This window comes from Trichoderma camerunense (genome assembly GCF_050948025.1).
Source record: "Trichoderma camerunense strain CBS 138272 chromosome Unknown V8C40scaffold_22, whole genome shotgun sequence".
Classification (NCBI taxonomy): domain Eukaryota; kingdom Fungi; phylum Ascomycota; class Sordariomycetes; order Hypocreales; family Hypocreaceae; genus Trichoderma; species Trichoderma camerunense.
In genome coordinates this window covers 189,094-205,725 of record NW_028145348.1, presented here as the reverse complement: position 1 = coordinate 205,725, position 16,632 = coordinate 189,094, and the positions used below count along the sequence as shown (strand labels likewise).

Below are 16,632 nucleotides of genomic sequence, written 5' to 3'. Positions count from 1 at the left end.
CTCCCCATCGCCACCCCGTTTTTTGTTATTTCAGTTTTGCTCCCACCCTAAAATTCCATTTCCTCGTTCCCATTCCCACCTTTGCTAAGTTTCAAAAGGAATAAAAACCAGAGAATACAAGCGGGATGTAGAGAAACACAAAGCCAGTAACGAGGCAAGACATGAAAACGAAAGCCGTTTAGCAAGGGTTAATAAGTAAGCCTGTCTAACGCCTCTGTCCACTTTCTGTTCTTCTCCTTCCGATTTTTCTCCTGCCTTTTGTCTTCCGGGCTACAATGTTATAGTAGTGAAAGTAAAAAAGCTTTCGGAGAATGGAGTAGAAGAGGAGTTGGAGAGTGCAAAAGAGATATAAAGAGCTGCTATAAGCACACAAAGACCCAAAATGGGACTGATAAGGATGTAAAAGCAAAGGGAAAAGAGAAAAAAGGTGCCATCATTCAATTATAAGATGACATATGCTCCCGGGCAGGACCCTATCTGCCGTTCCCTCCAAATGCAAAATTACCAAAAACGCCGCCTCCTCCACCGGGAGTCATGGGTCCCATATTGGGCAGGCCATTCGTGTTGTGGCTCTGAGCCGGAGTCGTCGCGAGATGCGCCGTGCCCGTGTTGGGAGTGCTGGGAGTGTTGCCGTTCTGATCGCCGCCCTGGCCCATCATGGACATGGGTATGCCGACGTCGGGGATGCCCAGGCCCCAGACCTTGCCGAGGTGGTCGTCGGGAATCTCACCGTTGAATATTCTGTCGCGCATCTGGAAGAAGACCTTGCCGGTGAGCAGGGAATCCGAGCCAGCCTGGTGAGCAGACCCGATGCGCTTAACCTTGAGAGTTTCCGCAATATTCTCCAGGCCCGACTTGTGCTCAAACTTTTGCAGGATTTCAGTGGTGCCAGGGTCGGTGGGGGTGAGCATCCCATTGTTGTGAAGCTTGATGGCAAACTTCATCAGGTGCTTCACGTCATATGTCATGGGGAAATACAGCTTCATCTTGTGGTCAAAGTCCACTTCATCGTTTGGAAGGGGGGTGCAGATGAGCAGCTTTGTGAGATAGCCAAAGTCGTAGCCACCGTGGAAAGATATCCATCGGACGTTATCGAAGCATACCAGACCCGACGGTATCAATAAAGAGGCGAACTGGTGAGGGTCGATACCGTCGCGCTCCAAGAGGTTAAAGTCGATGCCGGCCTGCTGGAGAGACTCAATCGACTTCTCATTGTACATGTCGTCTTTTAGAGAGAATTTGAAGTTGAACTGCCACGAGTAAGGGAATGGGCCCCCGTTAAGATGCCGCCTGGCTGCCGCACTGAGCCCCAGCTCAGGACCCGGTCGTGCTGGTGGTGTCTCGCCGTCTTCGTTGAACAGCGTGATGCCGATTTGGATGACTTTGAGCATGTCCACGTTGGTCCGTAGACACTGGTAATGGTAGTCACTCTTCCCTCTGAAACCACCCATGGGCCTTGCTACTACACCAGGAAATTCCGTGTCCTTTTTTCAGTTACCACCCCACTCGGTCAGCGGGATTGATCCTCCATAAAGAAAAAAGATAAAAAGAAGGGCAAAAATCATCATCAATGGCAACAATGGGCTCGCAACGCCTCAAACAAGACAAGACTCACCATGGCTACATAAGGGTACTTGTCAATGATGTCTCTTAGCACGGCCATCTCCTCCTCGAGGTTGTGTTTCCAGACTTCGCGTATCCGGCCCTTATTAGTCGGCTGCGTCCGCAATGTGGGATGGTCCATCAAGGCATTGTGCTGCACCTGGCCGCCATGCTGCGGCTGCTGGAGGGCCGCCCCCGGCCCATGCGCAAACCCCATCCTTGCGCTCTGGCTGCCAAAGCCCGTGTCGGGGAAGGCAGCGCCGCCATTGAGGGCTGCGGCGTTGAACGAGTTGATGTTATTCGGCGTGAAGGGGTTCAGCTGGGCATTGGCATTGAGATACTGGTTGCCCAAGGGTCCTCCTTGTGGCTGGCCGTGAGAGGGGAAGCCGGGCTGGTGGAAAGGCGCGCCGACGCCGGGCCCGCCGCCGAAGGCCCGGAGCTGGGGTGGCATGAGATTAGGTGCTGTGTGTTGCGGAAGCTGATGATGAAAGGGTTCAGGGTCGACGGGGCCAGCGTAGTAGCCCTGCCGAGGATTGGGAGGCGGGTAGCTGTTGTATCGTCGAAGGCGGCCGCCGCGTCGTCGAAAATTGCTGTTGGAGCGCTGTTGTTGCGGAGTGGACTCGGGCTGTCTCTAACGTGACGAAGGGGGGGAATATCTTGAATTTCCACGGCCTCTTCGGGCTTGCATTGGGCACGAGGGGCTGGGCGCAACAATGGCCTTTAGTAGGCGGCAGCGGCTCTCAGCTCTCGGTTCTGCGGCGAGGCTCGTGACTCGGGCGCTGTGGTCGAGACAGCAGACGTCGTCGCGGGGCGGTTGATATCAAATAGTGTTGGGTAACAGATAATTGCAGTGTACTGAACAGGGCTTTCCTCCACCTGCAGCTGTCTCTCTCTCGCTCTCTGTTTTTTTGGTCGTTTTTCGTCTTTTGCCTGTGCGTACACCTGGCTGAATTAGTCCGTAACAAAATACTCGTGCGGTTGATTAACGCTCTGTGGATGTTGCAGAGGGGAAGATGTTTATCAAGATAAAAGAACACGATCGCTGGTGTTTCGTTCTGGAGGAGGTGACGGAAGCGAAAGCCCATCCTAATAGCCGGAGATGGCCCGTGCACCACATGCCGCCCAGCAGCCACCATTTTCTCGGCCACCGCATTATTCCGGCACCAGCACAGCATCTTGAGCCAGCTGCGGAACTTCCAATCGAGCCATCCAAGCGGCCTGTCGAGATCAGATCAGATTGCAGGCACCCTCAATTGGCATCATGCTGGCGACAAGGTACGGCGACAATGCCTTCAGCTGACACCGCTTTTGCATCTACCGAATGGCTAACCATTGCGCCCCCGACAGAGCACTCCGAGCGGCCCACGGGCCCAAGCCCAACATCACCGGCTTCAACATGCGAGCCCTCAAAGAGGCCACTGGCCAGCCCCGATACGACCCTTGGGAGAGAGCGTTGGTCTATCCCTTTCAAATTCCCCTCTGGCAACCTCCTCCAATGTCAAGCAAGAGAGGGAGAAAGTGCCAGAGAGCAAGAACATGGACGAGTGAAAGCTAACTGGGGATATCATCACACAGCGAGGCATGGCGATACAAGGGCACCTTTTCCAGATGGAACCGATTCCGGAGCGGCTTTCCCGGCCTGGGAATTGCGTCTGTTGCATTTGCCGGATACTGCGCCTACGAGTATCTCTTCCTCAACGACGAACACCACGGCGAGGGACATGGCGAGGGGCACCACTAGAGCGTTTTTTTGCGGGCGAGGGCAGTCAGGAGGTGTGAGGAGGGGTTTTTGAGAAGAGGGACTTGTGTATGAGAGGGCAAGAGAGAGGAAATGTATATACATCTCTCAGAAGAGAAGAAAACTCAGGCCTGGTCTTTCGGCGGGCAAAAATGAATCCAACACAAATCAATATAAACTCTATTTAGAACATGGTGTAGCGAAAGAAACTATGCTAAAAAACAACACAATGTGAGGTATATGCCTAGCTGCACAAGAAGATGACATTCCTTTTTCCATGCGAAGAAACAAATTGTAGGGGGCTTGATTGCCCAAACACTTCAATGGATATCACTATGTACACTTGAAGCATGAACCCCTTCCTCTTTGAGTAAAAAAAAAAAGATAAACAATGTTTGAATTCAATCATGTTTCCTATCATAATTCTACGTCTCTCATATAAACGCTAGTTTTCATTCTTTGCTTCCGGGATATGCTCCGCAGCTGGAGCTCCCTCTTTTTTTTTTGAGAGCTCATCCCAGCTGACATGCCTTTACCGTATACCGCGCAGGATGAACGAAGGGAAAAAGGGGGGAGAAAAAAAAAATCAAGAGATTAACAAAAAGAAAGTCGAGAAAAAAAAAGAAATATGTCATCATAAAAAAAAAAAAAAAGTCCGACTCCAAATTTCATGCCAGAACATTGTTGATAACACCGGCTATTTGTAAAAAAACACCCAGACATGCCAAAAACTCAGATATGCAAGAGGTCGTGTTATTGCCCGACGCCGTTGACAACGTCTAGGACTTCTTCGACGGCGGCTTCCAGATCGCCGACCCTCTCCTTGAGATGCTTGTTCTCGGCTTTCAGGAGGCCCACCGTGTCCCAGGCGATGCTGGCATCTTGGCCCTGGCAATTGCGGCAGCCGTTGATGTCCTTGTTGGGGTCGCCAGAGATGCCCTTGAACAGCTTCTGGAACGTGGACATTTGCGGCGGCTGAGAGTTCCGGAGTGGCCGAGGGGCTGCGGATCCTCCAAAGGTCGATGTCCTTGAGAGCGGGATGGGAGCCGCAGGACTGTCTACATCGGATATGATGCTTAGCGCCGTGTTGGTAGGGCTGCGAGGTCGAGAGAAGATGCTGGCAGCTTCGACGCTATCCTCATCCGTCTCGAAGCTAAAATCGGTCTTGGAGGTCTCACCGCTGCGCCTCCATCCTCGCTTGCGTTGATCGTCTTCGACGCACAGGTCTTCTGATATCGATCCTTCGGATGGCGTCAGGAACTTGTCTCTGGCGTTTGCTCGCTCTTCCATCCTCAGCCTCTTCTCCTTGTTCAGCTCCTCCATCAGCGCCTGCATCACATTCTCAGTGTCGGCTAGCTTCTGAGCCATGCCTTCCAGTTGCATCTTGAGATGCCGTGTTCTGGTGTCGGCTTCGGCCTTTTCGTCATCCATCGCCTCCTTTTCAGCCATCAGCTCCTGGATCGTCAAGTTCTGGCGGTGGTAGGCGGTTTGGAATTTCTTCAGCAGGCCGGTCGCCGTCTGTTGCAGGTTCATAAAAGCTGATGGCGAGAATGCCTGTCCATCGGGGGGGCTGCCCTTGGGAAAGAGAGACGTTTCGATGTTGAGGTTGAGGAGCTCGTCGTTGTGCGCCACCACGGTGGGCGCAGGGGCGAGAACCTTCATGGCCGGCATCCTAGAAGTAATAAAGGAGAGGGCAGAGTTACGGGTGGGCGAAGAGGCGGTACTGGGCCTGTTGTAGTCGTTTTGGTTCGACGCGCGTCTATCCTGACCGACTTCTCCAAATGAAGTGCGACGCGTCGCAAGAGACGAATTGGGGACTTGAGTATGCGAAGAGGGCGTTGAGGGTACTGTTGACGATGTTTCGGGGCTTTGCCCAACTGCTAAAGGAATGTTGCTAGTAGTGGTTGCGAATTCTGATCTCGACCTCGAATGGCCTCTGGGAAGCTTGGTATTGTGCCTCGGCTTCAGAAACGGCGGCAAGTCGGGACGTCCAGCGTTGTTGTCTTGATAGGAGATGCTAGTAGATTGACGGAGAGGAGATTGATGTTTCGGAGGAGAAGCTGGTCCCACATTGAGCAGGGCGTCTCTTCGGTCGACGGAGAGGCGAGGATTGGGACGAGGCGTCGGGGTCGCACGAGGTGTTGATGGAGAATCCAGGGCCAAGCTTAAGCTCGGTGAGAGAGGAGGAGTCTGAGTCTGCTCATACCCCTGGCCGGGGGTTGCAGTCGAGCTGCCCATTGCACTTTGTCTGGCGCGGTGTAGAAAAGTAGTGGAGTGGAGAAGTGGACGGAATATTGGACCAGACCAGCAACCAGCCCCCCCAGTATATTTCGCGATCGCTACCGATGCTAGACGCCACAGCGGCCTTGTTTTCTATTCGTTTGAAGGATTTTTTTTGAGTTCTTTCGCTGTAACTTTGATTCGATGCAAGAGCTGGGTTGAGAAGAAGATGTTTTTATTTCTTTGTCTCGACCCGGGAAGAGAAAAACAAGCTTTAGTCAAGGGTTTAGAGGAGCTCTGGATGATGGAAACCTCGAAGAACCAGGAAACGTGACCCCGATTTTCCTGGCGGTCCCTTTGAATCCGAGAGTCGGCGCAAGTTTCGACGTCGATCCCGCTTCCGCGACTTATTCGCTCTTTGGACAACGACGGGCTCCACCGGGGCGCAATTCAGAGTGGAAAGCGACCGAGCAGAAGCAACGTGTGCGCGCAAACGGATGCAGCGTGTACCTGAATGTATGCGGTATGCAAACCTATGCAGACGTACAAGCAGAGCTGCAGGTCGGCTGCAAGCGCATGCACAGGATGCTGTGAACGGTGTAGCGGTCACGCACAACTCGACTCATGCAGCAAGACTCCAGTCAAGACGTCCGGGGGGCTCCTTGTCTTTTTCTCTTGTCCGTCAGCCCAACGGGTCCGTTGTCCTCGCGACCAAAACAGAGTCTGTTTCTGTTTCACTGAGGCGAGACTGTGAGAATGTCTCTGTCTAAGGCACTTGGTAAACCTGTATGTCTCAGATGCGTGGGAGCGACGGCATGTGAGAGGCCCAGCTGGAATGCTGATACACCGGACGTCAGCTCTGGGCGGCCCACTGAAACGGGCAGCTCGAGGCTAGACTTGCAATCAGATGTCAAGCCTTGTGAAGCTAGTTCGGCGTACCTGCGAGCACGAAGCGTGCGGGATGGAGCATGCAGTTTGGGCTCCCCAGATTTGTGCGTTGTCTGTCTGTCACTCGTTGGTTGTGCTGGTCGGGGGATCCGCAACGAAGGCGGGCTCTGGTTATGGCAAGTCGGTGAAGCTGTACCTGGCCTAGGCAGCGAGCAAAAACAAGCAAGCAAGCAAAGCGGATGCAGTCAGCAGCGAGAAAGCAAGGCAAAGCGAGACAAAAAACAAAATGATGAATAGCACAGCACTGGTATGCAAAGGGTACGGTAGATGTGGATGTGCAACGTGGACGTGAGGGGAAAAGAAAAAAAGAAAGTTGCAGATTGTGATAGATAGCAGGGACATGGGCAGTCACATTTGATCTGTTCTCTGTTTCCCGCAGCCAATTGCAGTTACAGCAGGCATCGCAACGTGGCGGCCTTGCTGCGCTGCATGCAAAGAGATCCGCGCCAAAGTATGTGCTCCGTATATCCGTATCGTAGGTATAGATAGAGAACCACTGGCCACTAAGTGCAGCGCTTCTGATGTGCCTTGTTCCTTGTTCTGCATCTCGAGCCCATCGTGTGCCTGTGCCAGTCCGAGGGTGGTGGGGGGCCCATCCAACCATCTTCAGCTGCCGGCGATTCCAGCCAGTCCGGAGCAGCAGCCAGCCAGTGCGTCGGGCTCACTAAAGGCCACTAACGTCGCTAAAGATTCAACTTGCATTGGGGTCGAACCATGTGTAGCGGGCTCACTCAGCTCTGTCAGCCACTCTTCTCGTTGCTATGGCTGTTGGGAAGTAGAATGGCTGAGACCTCGATGGGTGATGGAAACCATTAAACTCCTACAATGCTCATTATCGAAACTGGCATTCAGTTGCTGCTTAGTAAGGCTAGACGTCATATTAAAGAGCCTATCGATAGGTACGGCGTACATTGAGGGAAAATGACAGGCCCCATAGCAACGCATCCTCGACTAACAGCATATGGAGAACCCTGTGATGGCTACAAAATATCAGTAATGATTCAACATTTAACTTAATATACCTAGTGAAAGAAATTATGACTGATTAAGCACCGGTCGTATGTAGATGGCACGTACACTCACAATCTGGATTTGGGTGAGGGATGTCAGTTGGGAAGCTTCCAGGTTGCATATATCCGGTGCCATCTACATCATTTACAAAAGCTGTTTTTTGTTTAATAGAGAATCAACAGCCATTTTTACCCATCCTGTTGGAACCAAAGAGTATTTCTTTCCTCTCTCCAAAAATGACGTCTCACGGCCCCAACGTCACAGCCCCTTGAGGCAGGTACGTGCTGTCATCGTTATATCAAACCCTGTTCAATATTAAACTCCGTGTACTTACATCTACGCCTCTCGCCGACTTAAACCAAGCACTCCATATACAACATAGAGAAACGTCTCCAATCGTTGTCATTCTCATCAAAGCCTCTCTCGTTAATATCATCACTACGGCCGTCCATGATATACAAACCACTACAATAACAGATTATACAGACACGCTCTTTAATTCTCAAACAAACGTCATATCCTCCTCCTCATCATCATCTCCTCCGTGATGCCTCGAGTTAAACCAAGACAAACATCACAAACATCCCAAGTGTCCCAAGCATCAATCCGCTTCCACTCCTTCTCAAACACCCTCCTCGCCTACCTCGTCCCCATATGGTCCCTCCTCAACCTCACCCTCACCCTCCTCTCCACAACCGCCTGGATCGCCGCCCGCTCCCGCATCCTTACGGGCCCCTGCAAAAACTCCTCCTACGGCCAATCCGGCGGCTGCGACTTCACCCGCTGGGGCCTCTACTTCTTCGTCGCCGCCTGCGCTTCCATCAGCACCTTCACGGCCTCCTTCATGGCCCTCACATCCATCCTCAGGCCGAAACCTTCCGCCCTCGATCCCATCTGGGTCTTTCGGGGAGTCTTCTTCACCCTGATTCCGCTCATGACGATTACTTGGATCGGATGGAGCACGCCCGACAAGCCGACTGGGATTCTCAAGTTCCCTCGCGGGTTTGACGATGATGTCGCGACGCACTCTTTTCAGAAACCGTTGAGAGGGATTGGGGGCGGCTTCATTTTCGAGGTCATGGACCCGTGGAGGGAGACATTGCCAGCTTTTATACTGCTTCACATCAACTTGTAAGTGTATATGTACCGTTATTCATTCTTCTACGAAGGATACAACTATTGATACTTCTTTTTAGGTTCATTGGTGCTTTACTCGCAGGATATTCCACCGCCGTCTGCCACCCGATCGCACCTCCTAATACTCTTGCTCATGCTTGTAAAGATCGGGGGTCTAAGGGCCTTGTTTTTCTCCCCATTGCATAATTCAGATCACAGAGGCATAGGATAGGGAAAAGAAGAAGAAATACGGATAATCCTTGTTACACTAGATTGTCGGTGCGTTGTGAGTACGAGTAGTTTGGGTGCACTGACGGGGTGCTTAGGTTGTTCGCTGGTGCCCAAATGGTTTCATTGGGGCTCGTGTTGGGCTACGCACGTACATTGTTTTACCGGTAGTCTGATAATTAGAATCTTCAGCACGCAATCCATCATGAGTTGTCCATTGCTCGCGAGTAATTGCAAACTGAATCATCCATTATTAGGTTGGTAGTCGTATTCGTATGCCAAGGCCGGACAGCGTCAAACAACTAGGTACCTAGTAGGTGCTAAAGCCCTCCAGCTTCGATTATTGCCTCCTCAGTAGTAAAAAAGATCCGTCCTTGGTAGTTTAGCAAGAAGAAAAACTGAAAACTGACTCCAGTACCCACGGCTTCCGCCTCGGGTGCCGGATGATCAACTCCGAAATGAAAGCATTGAAATGGATGTACCATTTAGTACCCTTACCGTGATGAAGCGCCATGTCATATCATATCCTTCAACAACACCCGAGCGCCTCTTCGCCTCCAAAACAGTCATTCCATCGTCCAAATCAATGTTTTGAGAGAAACGCCTTGAGTGGGAAATTAACAGAATGGCAAGAAAAAAGCAAATTCCCGTATATACCCTGCCAAACCCCTGCGCCTGAAATGTCCTCGTACAGTGCATAGTTCGCTTAACCAAAAAAAAATAACAAAGCGGCGTGTCCGCTTGAGCACGTCCATCAGTTTGTTCGCCCCCCTTTCCATTAATTCCTGTCCGTGCTCATCGCAACTCAGCAGAAGGAAAGTACCGTGGCCCAGCGAAGCCTCGAGTGATGACTGATTGAACATCAATGTTGCTCCCTGGGTCCTGGGACGAGCTCCACATTTTCAGAAGGATGAAGCGACCTGAGACTGGTGGATCAAACTTGATGGTGCACTTGCTCTTCTTCTTCTCAATGTAGAACCGCGCGTGAGGAGCAAGTAAACCACCGCCGCCAACCGCACGAACAGCTTCTTGGGTGGCAGTAGCATGCGCATCCATTGCCTCAGAGAGCGAGAAGCTGGGCGCATGGTCGTGACTTCTGTCCCTTTGCCTATGGATGATGTTGTGGCGACGGGTGTGATGAAGAAGATGGTCGTCCGAAGTGTCCTGAGGGCTAAAAGGCATGACGATATCCTCCGCGTCAGAATCTGGACTCTCAAAGGGAAGAGAGCCAATGCGGTTGGGGGTGCGATGGAATCGTGGCCCGTCAAAGCCATCGTCGTCGTCGTCTTCCTCATCGCTGCACTCTGTAGTGACGCGGAAATCGGACATTTCCCTGCTAAATTCTTCAGGCATTTCGGGCAGATGATTTTCGTCGTCGTCAGGCCGATATACATAGGAGGTCCTTGTTCTGGTACTCGTGGTGCCGTCGTCATGGTGCTGAATAGAAATTATATGGCGAGGTTCTCGCTCCAGGACCAATGCACTGTCCCCTTCTCCAGCTCGTGACCGCTGCCTCGAAGTCGGGCCATATTGGATCTGATATTGAGCCGTGCGATTCAGCATATCGTCCTGGTTCATGGTGATGAAAATCATGCCCTCCCGGACTCTGTGGAAATCGAGTTAGCAACAATGAACTATTTAAAACCCACCAAAGGGACAGATGCCGGACAGAACGTACGGGTGGGAAAAGTTGGTGGCGCATGGAGCCTTGATGATGAGCTCTTTCAGGGTGAATACCGTCGCGCCTTGGTGTTGCAGAATAATATTGCATCTGTTCCCCTTGGTGCAGTAGACTGAATTGTCGTCCTTGAGGATGTTTTCGGCCGCGTACGATGACTGGTTGGAGAACATGCCGCCGTCGCAGCTCACAATCTCCATTCGCAAATGGCCCGGCTCTACCTGTCCATATCTGCCATATCGGAAGGCCTTGACACCCCCCGAGCCGAGTCGGTCCGCGTCCAGCTTTCGGCGCTTGCTCCGGCGGTTGTCCTCTGGGGAATCATGCGAGCGGAGAGGCTGGGGGAGTGAAGTAAGAGAGGAGTGAGTGAGGGCGGAATGGGTCAGATCTAGCAGTGCTCTGAGATTGGAGTTTGCCTCGTCGAGAGACCGGTCCAGCTCCTCAAAGTTGGAACTTCGGCCCTCGGTGGCATGAGCATGCATGCGAGGAAATCGTCGTAGCGAATAGCGCGCACCGTAGTCTGGATGGCGCTCTCTCTCTTCGGCGCGGGACGCCAGGCGCTCGTCAAGGTTTCGAATCCGCTCGGCTCTGCGGGCGGCCGTGGAAGTCCACTGAAATCGCGGTGGCGAACGGGGAGCTGCAGCGCCATCGCGGCCTCGCGGCGAGTTGAGGGTGCGCAGAGAGGACAGCGTCGATGGCGGAGACAGCGGAGGGAAGTCTTGCAGCGAGTCTCGAGGCCGCTGGGGATTCTGTCCCGAGCCCGACCTCGACGACATGGCGGAACAGCGACTTACTCTACCTAGACCCTGGCGATGACGTCGCCGTAAGACAGCTGCTGTGAGGTTGAGAGGTTGAGAGGGTCAGAGGGTTAGGATGGCTCTGGCCCAGCGACAAGGACGGTTGAATGGTTGGGCTACTCTTGATCGATGCGAGCTGCCAGGGTTGGCTGTCGATGCGACTACGAGGCAGAGGCGTGAGTTGGGCGGTGCTCAAGTGACCCAAACGGCTGCAGATGATGGGCAGCCGGCAAATTGAATTCAGCCACTGAGAACTAGGGACGGCACCTAGCAGGGTTTAGATGGAGGAGAGGAGATGTGCTGGGAAGTGGCAAAGGATGGATGGACGCGTGGGTGCAAAGGGAAATGAGGTAGAGAAGATAGGTAATATGGATGTTTTAATAAAGAGCCAGACGCGCCACTATGGAAGAGTCATCGGCCTGATCAGCTCATTGTCTCTTTCGGGTGTATTTTTTGCCTCTGCCTTATTGGCCTTGAGAGGGCTACAACGGCTAATGGCCGGCCTCAGCTGCTCACTCACCCAATCGATGCTGAAGCCGAAGCCCAATCTGACGGAACAGAGATGACAAAGGATTCGAGTGTCTTGGGTTTATCGAGTCAGTCACGGTCTGAAGATCCGTATGGTCGAGTGAGGCAAAACAAAAAGGACAAAGAGAATAAACGTGAGTATCGGTAGGAGTACTCGTACTAAGGTAAGATTGAAGGTCATCAATTCTCAAGTTCTCGCGCGTGCTGGGGACGGCAGAGTTGGCGAGTCCAACGCGGGGTCGCTTAGTGCTAGTCCTGCCGCTAACTGGCTGTACCCTCTGCCTTAGCCGCCGAGGACCAGGACAAGGTTATGGAAGACATTGGATTGATATTGCGAGCTCCAGCAGTAGCAGTGCAACATTGCAGGTAAAGATGCATGAGAGCTATCTGGGGCCAATAATACTAGTTTGATGCCGGTGATGGCGTCTTTGGACTTACAGCCAGCCCCGCTAATACGCAGTGCCGTATTTGACAAGTGCTGTATCCGTTATCGTGAAGCTCTGGAGATGCAGTTACTCGTGCTTGGACAAGTTAATTTGACCCTGCATACCATACCAACGCACTTGTCCTCTTCCCCCTCAACTGGTGGAGCCGTGCGGATACTTTCTACTGTCAAGGTTCTCACGAGACATGGCATTGCGTCGTAGAATTGGAGACTCTAACTTGACGGTTAGCTAGTAGCCGATCCAACCCCATGGCCATGAGAGAGACTGGAGAAGTGCTTGATTACAGCTGTTGACCGACACCCGGGACTTGCGGGCTGATCTGACAATGCCAGTCATCTTTTGTTGTGCTGAATTAGACCAATGACATGAAATCAATTCAACTAGAACCTTTCACGCACAATCATATAGTCGGTATCTAATATCTCACTGAAGCAACGGAACTTGAATCCAGCCCGGCCAGTTGGTTGGTTACCAGACATCGAGTACCTGTACAGCAACTCTCCATCGACCCACTGTTAAAATGCTACCGTAGCCCAGCAATAAATCGCGCCGCCACCCCAGTACCCTTTTAGCACAATCTCGCTGTCCCTAGCGCCACTCCCCCAGCATCACCACTGCACGGCTACGTACACGCAAGGCTGCACGCATCTTCAACCGCTTTGATATCCAACCTGCTCTCTACATCGACCACCAAAGTCACTCTGCATCGCATTGGATGCATGTCTCTGGAGCTCCGCCAGTGCCAGAGCTGACGGGGGATATTTAAACGGTCTTATTCCGGCATCAACTGCGTCACTCATCTTTCAAAACCGTCACTCGAGATCCCACCAGAACTTCGCAGCCTCGCCTCATTCCGAGCTTCAAACCTTTTGGGCCAGCCATATCCATCTTCTCACCGCACATCTCATCATTCCCTTCAAAATACCGGTGACAATGGAGCAACAGCCGAATAACGGCGTCAGTGAAGCCGGCGCAGCACCCATATTGGACACCAACGGCGGCGCTTCTGCGATGAATCCCGATGCCATGGCTGCCATGATCATGTCCACCCAAGGCTTCATGCCAGACGGCTCTCTCGCCGCCACGGCCATCACAGATCCCTCAATCATGGCTCCCATAATGTTCAACAACGGGAATCCCGCTGCTGGCCTCGCTATGCCCGACAGGGCCATCACAGCAGGTAAAACTTCATCCCCTCTCCCAATGTTTCGTTACAAGCTTCATTCATCTCACACACACATTTTCTCTCCACAGATGAAATCGCTCTCTATGATCGGCAAATCCGCCTCTGGGGCATGGCCGCCCAGGCCAAGATCCAAAGCGCAAACATCCTCCTCATCACCATCAGAGCCCTCGCCAACGAGATCGCCAAGAACCTCGTCCTCGCCGGCGTCGGCTCCCTCACCGTGCTCGACAACGCTCTCGTCACCGAGGCCGACCTGGGCGCGCAGTTCCTTCTCTCCGAGATCGAGGACCCCGTTGGCCAGAACCGCGCCGAGGCCGCCAGCGCCGCGCTGCGCAAGCTGAATCCCCGCGTCCAGATCCACGTCGACGCAGAAGGGGTCAAGGCCAAGGGGCCCAGCTATTTCGCCGGCTTCGACATTGTCATCGCCACGGATCTCGATCCAGACTCATTCAATCTCATCAACACGGCCACTCGCCTCAATGGCAAGGCCTTTTACGCTGCAGGAACGCACGGAATGTACGGCTTCATCTTCAGTGATCTGATAGAACACGACTACGTCATTGAGCGCGACCTCGGAAACGTCGCCACAGAGCCCAAGCAAGAAACGCGCACCAGGTCCATTGTCGACGTCAAGACCAAGAAGGAAGGCCCCAAAGTCATCGAGTCCGTCACAAAACGGGAGCTCTATTCCACCTGGTTCCTTGCCAGCGACGTCGCCAGCTTGCCGGAGGAGTACACAAAGTCCAAGCGCCGCCTAAGAAGCGTGTCCCCGACGCTGTCCTGTCTACGCGCCCTGTGGGAGTTTATGCAGATCCAAGGCGGCCGTCTACCAGGCAACCGCGAGGACCTTAAGCTCTTCACCCAGATCGCCACGCAGAAGCACAAAGCGCTAAACCTCCCGAGTGAGACGCTCAAGCCCGAGTTCCTGCGCAGCTTCCTGCAAAACCTAGGCAGCGAAATTGCTCCCGTCACGGCCATCCTCGGCGGCCAGCTGGCGCAAGACGTCATCAACGTGCTGGGCCAGAAACAGCAGCCCATCCAAAACATGGTCATCTTCGACGGCACCACCATGGAGGCCCTCATGTACCCCCTGCACCCGGAGGGCATCCTCGGCGCAAACCTGCTCTCCCTTGGCGGCCCTGTCGACCCTATGGCTCCCAACGGCGGCATGATGATGCCTCCCGACATGCCCCTCGGCCTCGACGCCAGCATGGTCATGCCACCGCTGGATCCGACCGCCCTAGCCCAGTCGCACGGCATGCCCATGGGCATTCTTCCCGCCGTTACAGGCGCCGATCTGGCCGGTCACGTTGCCATTCCTCAGCCTGATGCCGGCCAAGTACCTGTATCAGCAGTTGGAAGTGAACCCGTGCCCGCACCGCCAGCTCAGCCGCAAGCTACCACAAGCGCCAACGATTCAACAGACGCACCAGCTCAGGCCGCACCCTGAGATTAAGCATTCATCAGCGAGACGTAAGGGGGGAAAGGGACATCTGGGCTCCATAGTATAAATGATGACGAGATTTACGATATACAAGACGTTTTGGGGCAAGAAACAAGACAGTCGATAAATACAAACTGACAGGGGAGGTGGACAGGATACAGAAAACAAATGGATTTGGGCATATTGTATGTTAAGAGTGTACTTTCATAGTAGTTGGCACATAATCGTGCCTCAAGAGATCTTTGCAAATTTTACAGCACAGAAACATCACTCATCAAGTCAAGAGTAGTCATCATAGTAGAATTCTCATCATTTATTCCCTCAACTCCTATAAAAGGAAAAGAAGAAGAAACCATCATCCTATATCTCTTTTACCAGAGAGTCCATGTCGCAGGCTACCTCTCATGCAATGCACAGGTAGAAATAAAAACGTAAAGTAAAGAGAAATAATACCAACACTTCCTCCCATCTATCACAGCCGTCGTCGTAGCATCTAATGATCAGAGTCTCCCAAATTTTTGTTGCCCCCCTCCCTTCCGTATGCTACCAGCAACCAGTGTCCCAGATTTTATACCCTCTCCCCTTCCAAACCCTTCTGCCTTCCAAGGCACGAGTAGACCACAAACAACGAGTCCTTCCAGATGGTAGCTTCCCGATTCTTCCAGACTGACCGATGGGAAACACTATGAAAAGAGAAATGGGAAAAGGTAAGAAAGAAACTGAGATCTCATATTGGTACACCAGAAAAGCCGGAAATCAAAAAACTGGGAAGAAAAAAAGTCGTAAATCTTTCCGTTGTTTCCTACCCTCATCAAAGTCGAGAGCGAAATGGACAAGTAAGTCACTGCTATCCGCCAAAAAGCAGTCGAAGCCGTGGTTTCAAAAGCCAAATGGGAAAATGGGGGAGGAGCCCCTCATAAACAAGAAGAATAAATTGCAAATTGAATGCAAGACGAGGCTTGCCGAAGCATAAGCACAAAGAATAGGAATGCACCGTTGAAAAGAAGAGCTAAGATTCAGTTCATATCTCCTCTGAACGCCGACAAAATGCCGAATTAAGTAGCTTTTGGTATCTGAATACTTTTCGTGTCTGCCATATCTTCTTTGAACAGACTTCTTTTTGGTTCCTGCATGTTCCGGTTTGGTCCAATGACTGCTATGAGGAAAGGGTATAATCGTGGCGATAAATGTCGCAAGGGTGGTAAAAGGAGGACCAGATGTGATCGTTTATATATACGTCATCCGACGAAGGTGAGTGCTTTTCTTAGAAAGTCCATGGCGGGGACTATTATCCTTTATTTGCTTCCAGCCTCTGGCTGAGATGTAGAGTCAAGAGCGGCGGCTGGAGTCTCGGTAACAAGTTGCTGTTCGGCTTGGGTGGTGGCCAGGGCAGTCTCCCTTCGAGCAGCCTTCTTCTTTGATGCGGCTCGGCTTGGTTTTTTAGATGTTGTGCTCTTAGCACGAGAACGGCGGGGCGCAGTTGATTGAGTAGAAGCGGTGATGTTGGGGGTTGCGGGTGTTTTTGCCTTTCTTGGGCGAAGACGACGTGATGAGGTCGTCCCATCCTGAGAAGCTGAGGCTTCAGCAGGGGCGGTATCCATAGTAGAAACGGCTGACTCGATAGGGTTGCCAGCACCTTCATCAGGCAGTGTAAAGGGCTGATCGAGATCCATTTCAAGAGTCATTGTCC

At 52.5% G+C, this 16,632-nt stretch overlaps 7 protein-coding genes across 7 annotated transcripts; 2 read left to right on the top strand and 5 right to left on the bottom strand.

Annotated features, from left to right (window-relative positions):
- Positions 1-473: 473 nt before the first annotated feature.
- On the bottom strand, positions 474-3,185 carry V8C40DRAFT_277643 (CCR4-NOT core DEDD family RNase subunit POP2; the record flags this gene model as incomplete). The annotated part of the gene is made up of 3 exons (XM_083220981.1): positions 474-1,484; positions 1,616-2,041; positions 3,174-3,185. The coding sequence occupies 3 exons, from the start codon at positions 3,183-3,185 to the stop codon at positions 474-476; spliced, it is 1,449 nt and encodes a 482-aa protein (XP_083068436.1).
- Positions 3,186-3,927: 742 nt separating this feature from the next.
- V8C40DRAFT_117489 (uncharacterized protein) lies at positions 3,928-5,872 on the bottom strand. The gene has a single exon (XM_083210878.1). The coding sequence runs from the start codon at positions 5,576-5,578 to the stop codon at positions 4,094-4,096; it is 1,485 nt and encodes a 494-aa protein (XP_083068435.1). The 5' UTR covers positions 5,579-5,872; the 3' UTR covers positions 3,928-4,093.
- A 396-nt stretch (positions 5,873-6,268) lies between these two features.
- On the bottom strand, positions 6,269-6,984 carry V8C40DRAFT_256493 (uncharacterized protein). The gene is made up of 2 exons (XM_083218282.1): positions 6,418-6,984; positions 6,269-6,346 (listed from the first exon to the last, which is right to left on the bottom strand). The coding sequence occupies exon 1, from the start codon at positions 6,848-6,850 to the stop codon at positions 6,650-6,652; it is 201 nt and encodes a 66-aa protein (XP_083068434.1). The 5' UTR covers positions 6,851-6,984; the 3' UTR covers positions 6,269-6,346; positions 6,418-6,649.
- A 988-nt stretch (positions 6,985-7,972) lies between these two features.
- On the top strand, positions 7,973-9,161 carry V8C40DRAFT_117396 (uncharacterized protein). The gene is made up of 2 exons (XM_083210877.1): positions 7,973-8,650; positions 8,716-9,161. Exons 1-2 carry the CDS (start codon positions 8,067-8,069, stop codon positions 8,840-8,842), a joined length of 711 nt encoding a protein of 236 aa, XP_083068433.1. The 5' UTR covers positions 7,973-8,066; the 3' UTR covers positions 8,843-9,161.
- Positions 9,162-9,658: 497 nt separating this feature from the next.
- On the bottom strand, positions 9,659-11,317 carry V8C40DRAFT_277641 (uncharacterized protein; the record flags this gene model as incomplete). The annotated part of the gene is made up of 2 exons (XM_083220980.1): positions 9,659-10,469; positions 10,542-11,317. 2 exons carry the CDS (start codon positions 11,315-11,317, stop codon positions 9,659-9,661), a joined length of 1,587 nt encoding a protein of 528 aa, XP_083068432.1.
- Positions 11,318-12,919: 1,602 nt separating this feature from the next.
- On the top strand, positions 12,920-15,223 carry V8C40DRAFT_256486 (E1 ubiquitin-activating protein AOS1). Its single transcript, XM_083218281.1, has 2 exons — positions 12,920-13,492; positions 13,567-15,223. The coding sequence occupies exons 1-2, from the start codon at positions 13,246-13,248 to the stop codon at positions 14,946-14,948; spliced, it is 1,629 nt and encodes a 542-aa protein (XP_083068431.1). The 5' UTR covers positions 12,920-13,245; the 3' UTR covers positions 14,949-15,223.
- Positions 15,224-16,237: 1,014 nt separating this feature from the next.
- Positions 16,238-16,627, bottom strand: V8C40DRAFT_270246 (uncharacterized protein; the record flags this gene model as incomplete). Its single annotated transcript, XM_083220167.1, has 1 exon — positions 16,238-16,627. The coding sequence occupies one exon, from the start codon at positions 16,625-16,627 to the stop codon at positions 16,238-16,240; it is 390 nt and encodes a 129-aa protein (XP_083068430.1).
- Positions 16,628-16,632: the final 5 nt, after the last annotated feature.

Bases quoted from the DNA above. Each gene is read 5' to 3' on its own strand.
- V8C40DRAFT_256486 (XM_083218281.1), top strand. From the start codon at position 13,246: ATGGAGCAACAGCCGAATAACGGCGTCAGTGAAGCCGGCGCAGCACCC. The intron at 13,493-13,566 runs GTAAAACTTCAT...TTCTCTCCACAG, and splicing joins CGACAGGGCCATCACAGCAG to ATGAAATCGCTCTCTATGAT.
- V8C40DRAFT_256493 (XM_083218282.1), bottom strand. From the start codon at position 6,850: ATGTCCCTGCTATCTATCACAATCTGCAACTTTCTTTTTTTCTTTTCC.
- V8C40DRAFT_117396 (XM_083210877.1), top strand. From the start codon at position 8,067: ATGCCTCGAGTTAAACCAAGACAAACATCACAAACATCCCAAGTGTCC. The intron at 8,651-8,715 runs GTAAGTGTATAT...ACTTCTTTTTAG, and splicing joins ATACTGCTTCACATCAACTT to GTTCATTGGTGCTTTACTCG.
- V8C40DRAFT_117489 (XM_083210878.1), bottom strand. From the start codon at position 5,578: ATGGGCAGCTCGACTGCAACCCCCGGCCAGGGGTATGAGCAGACTCAG.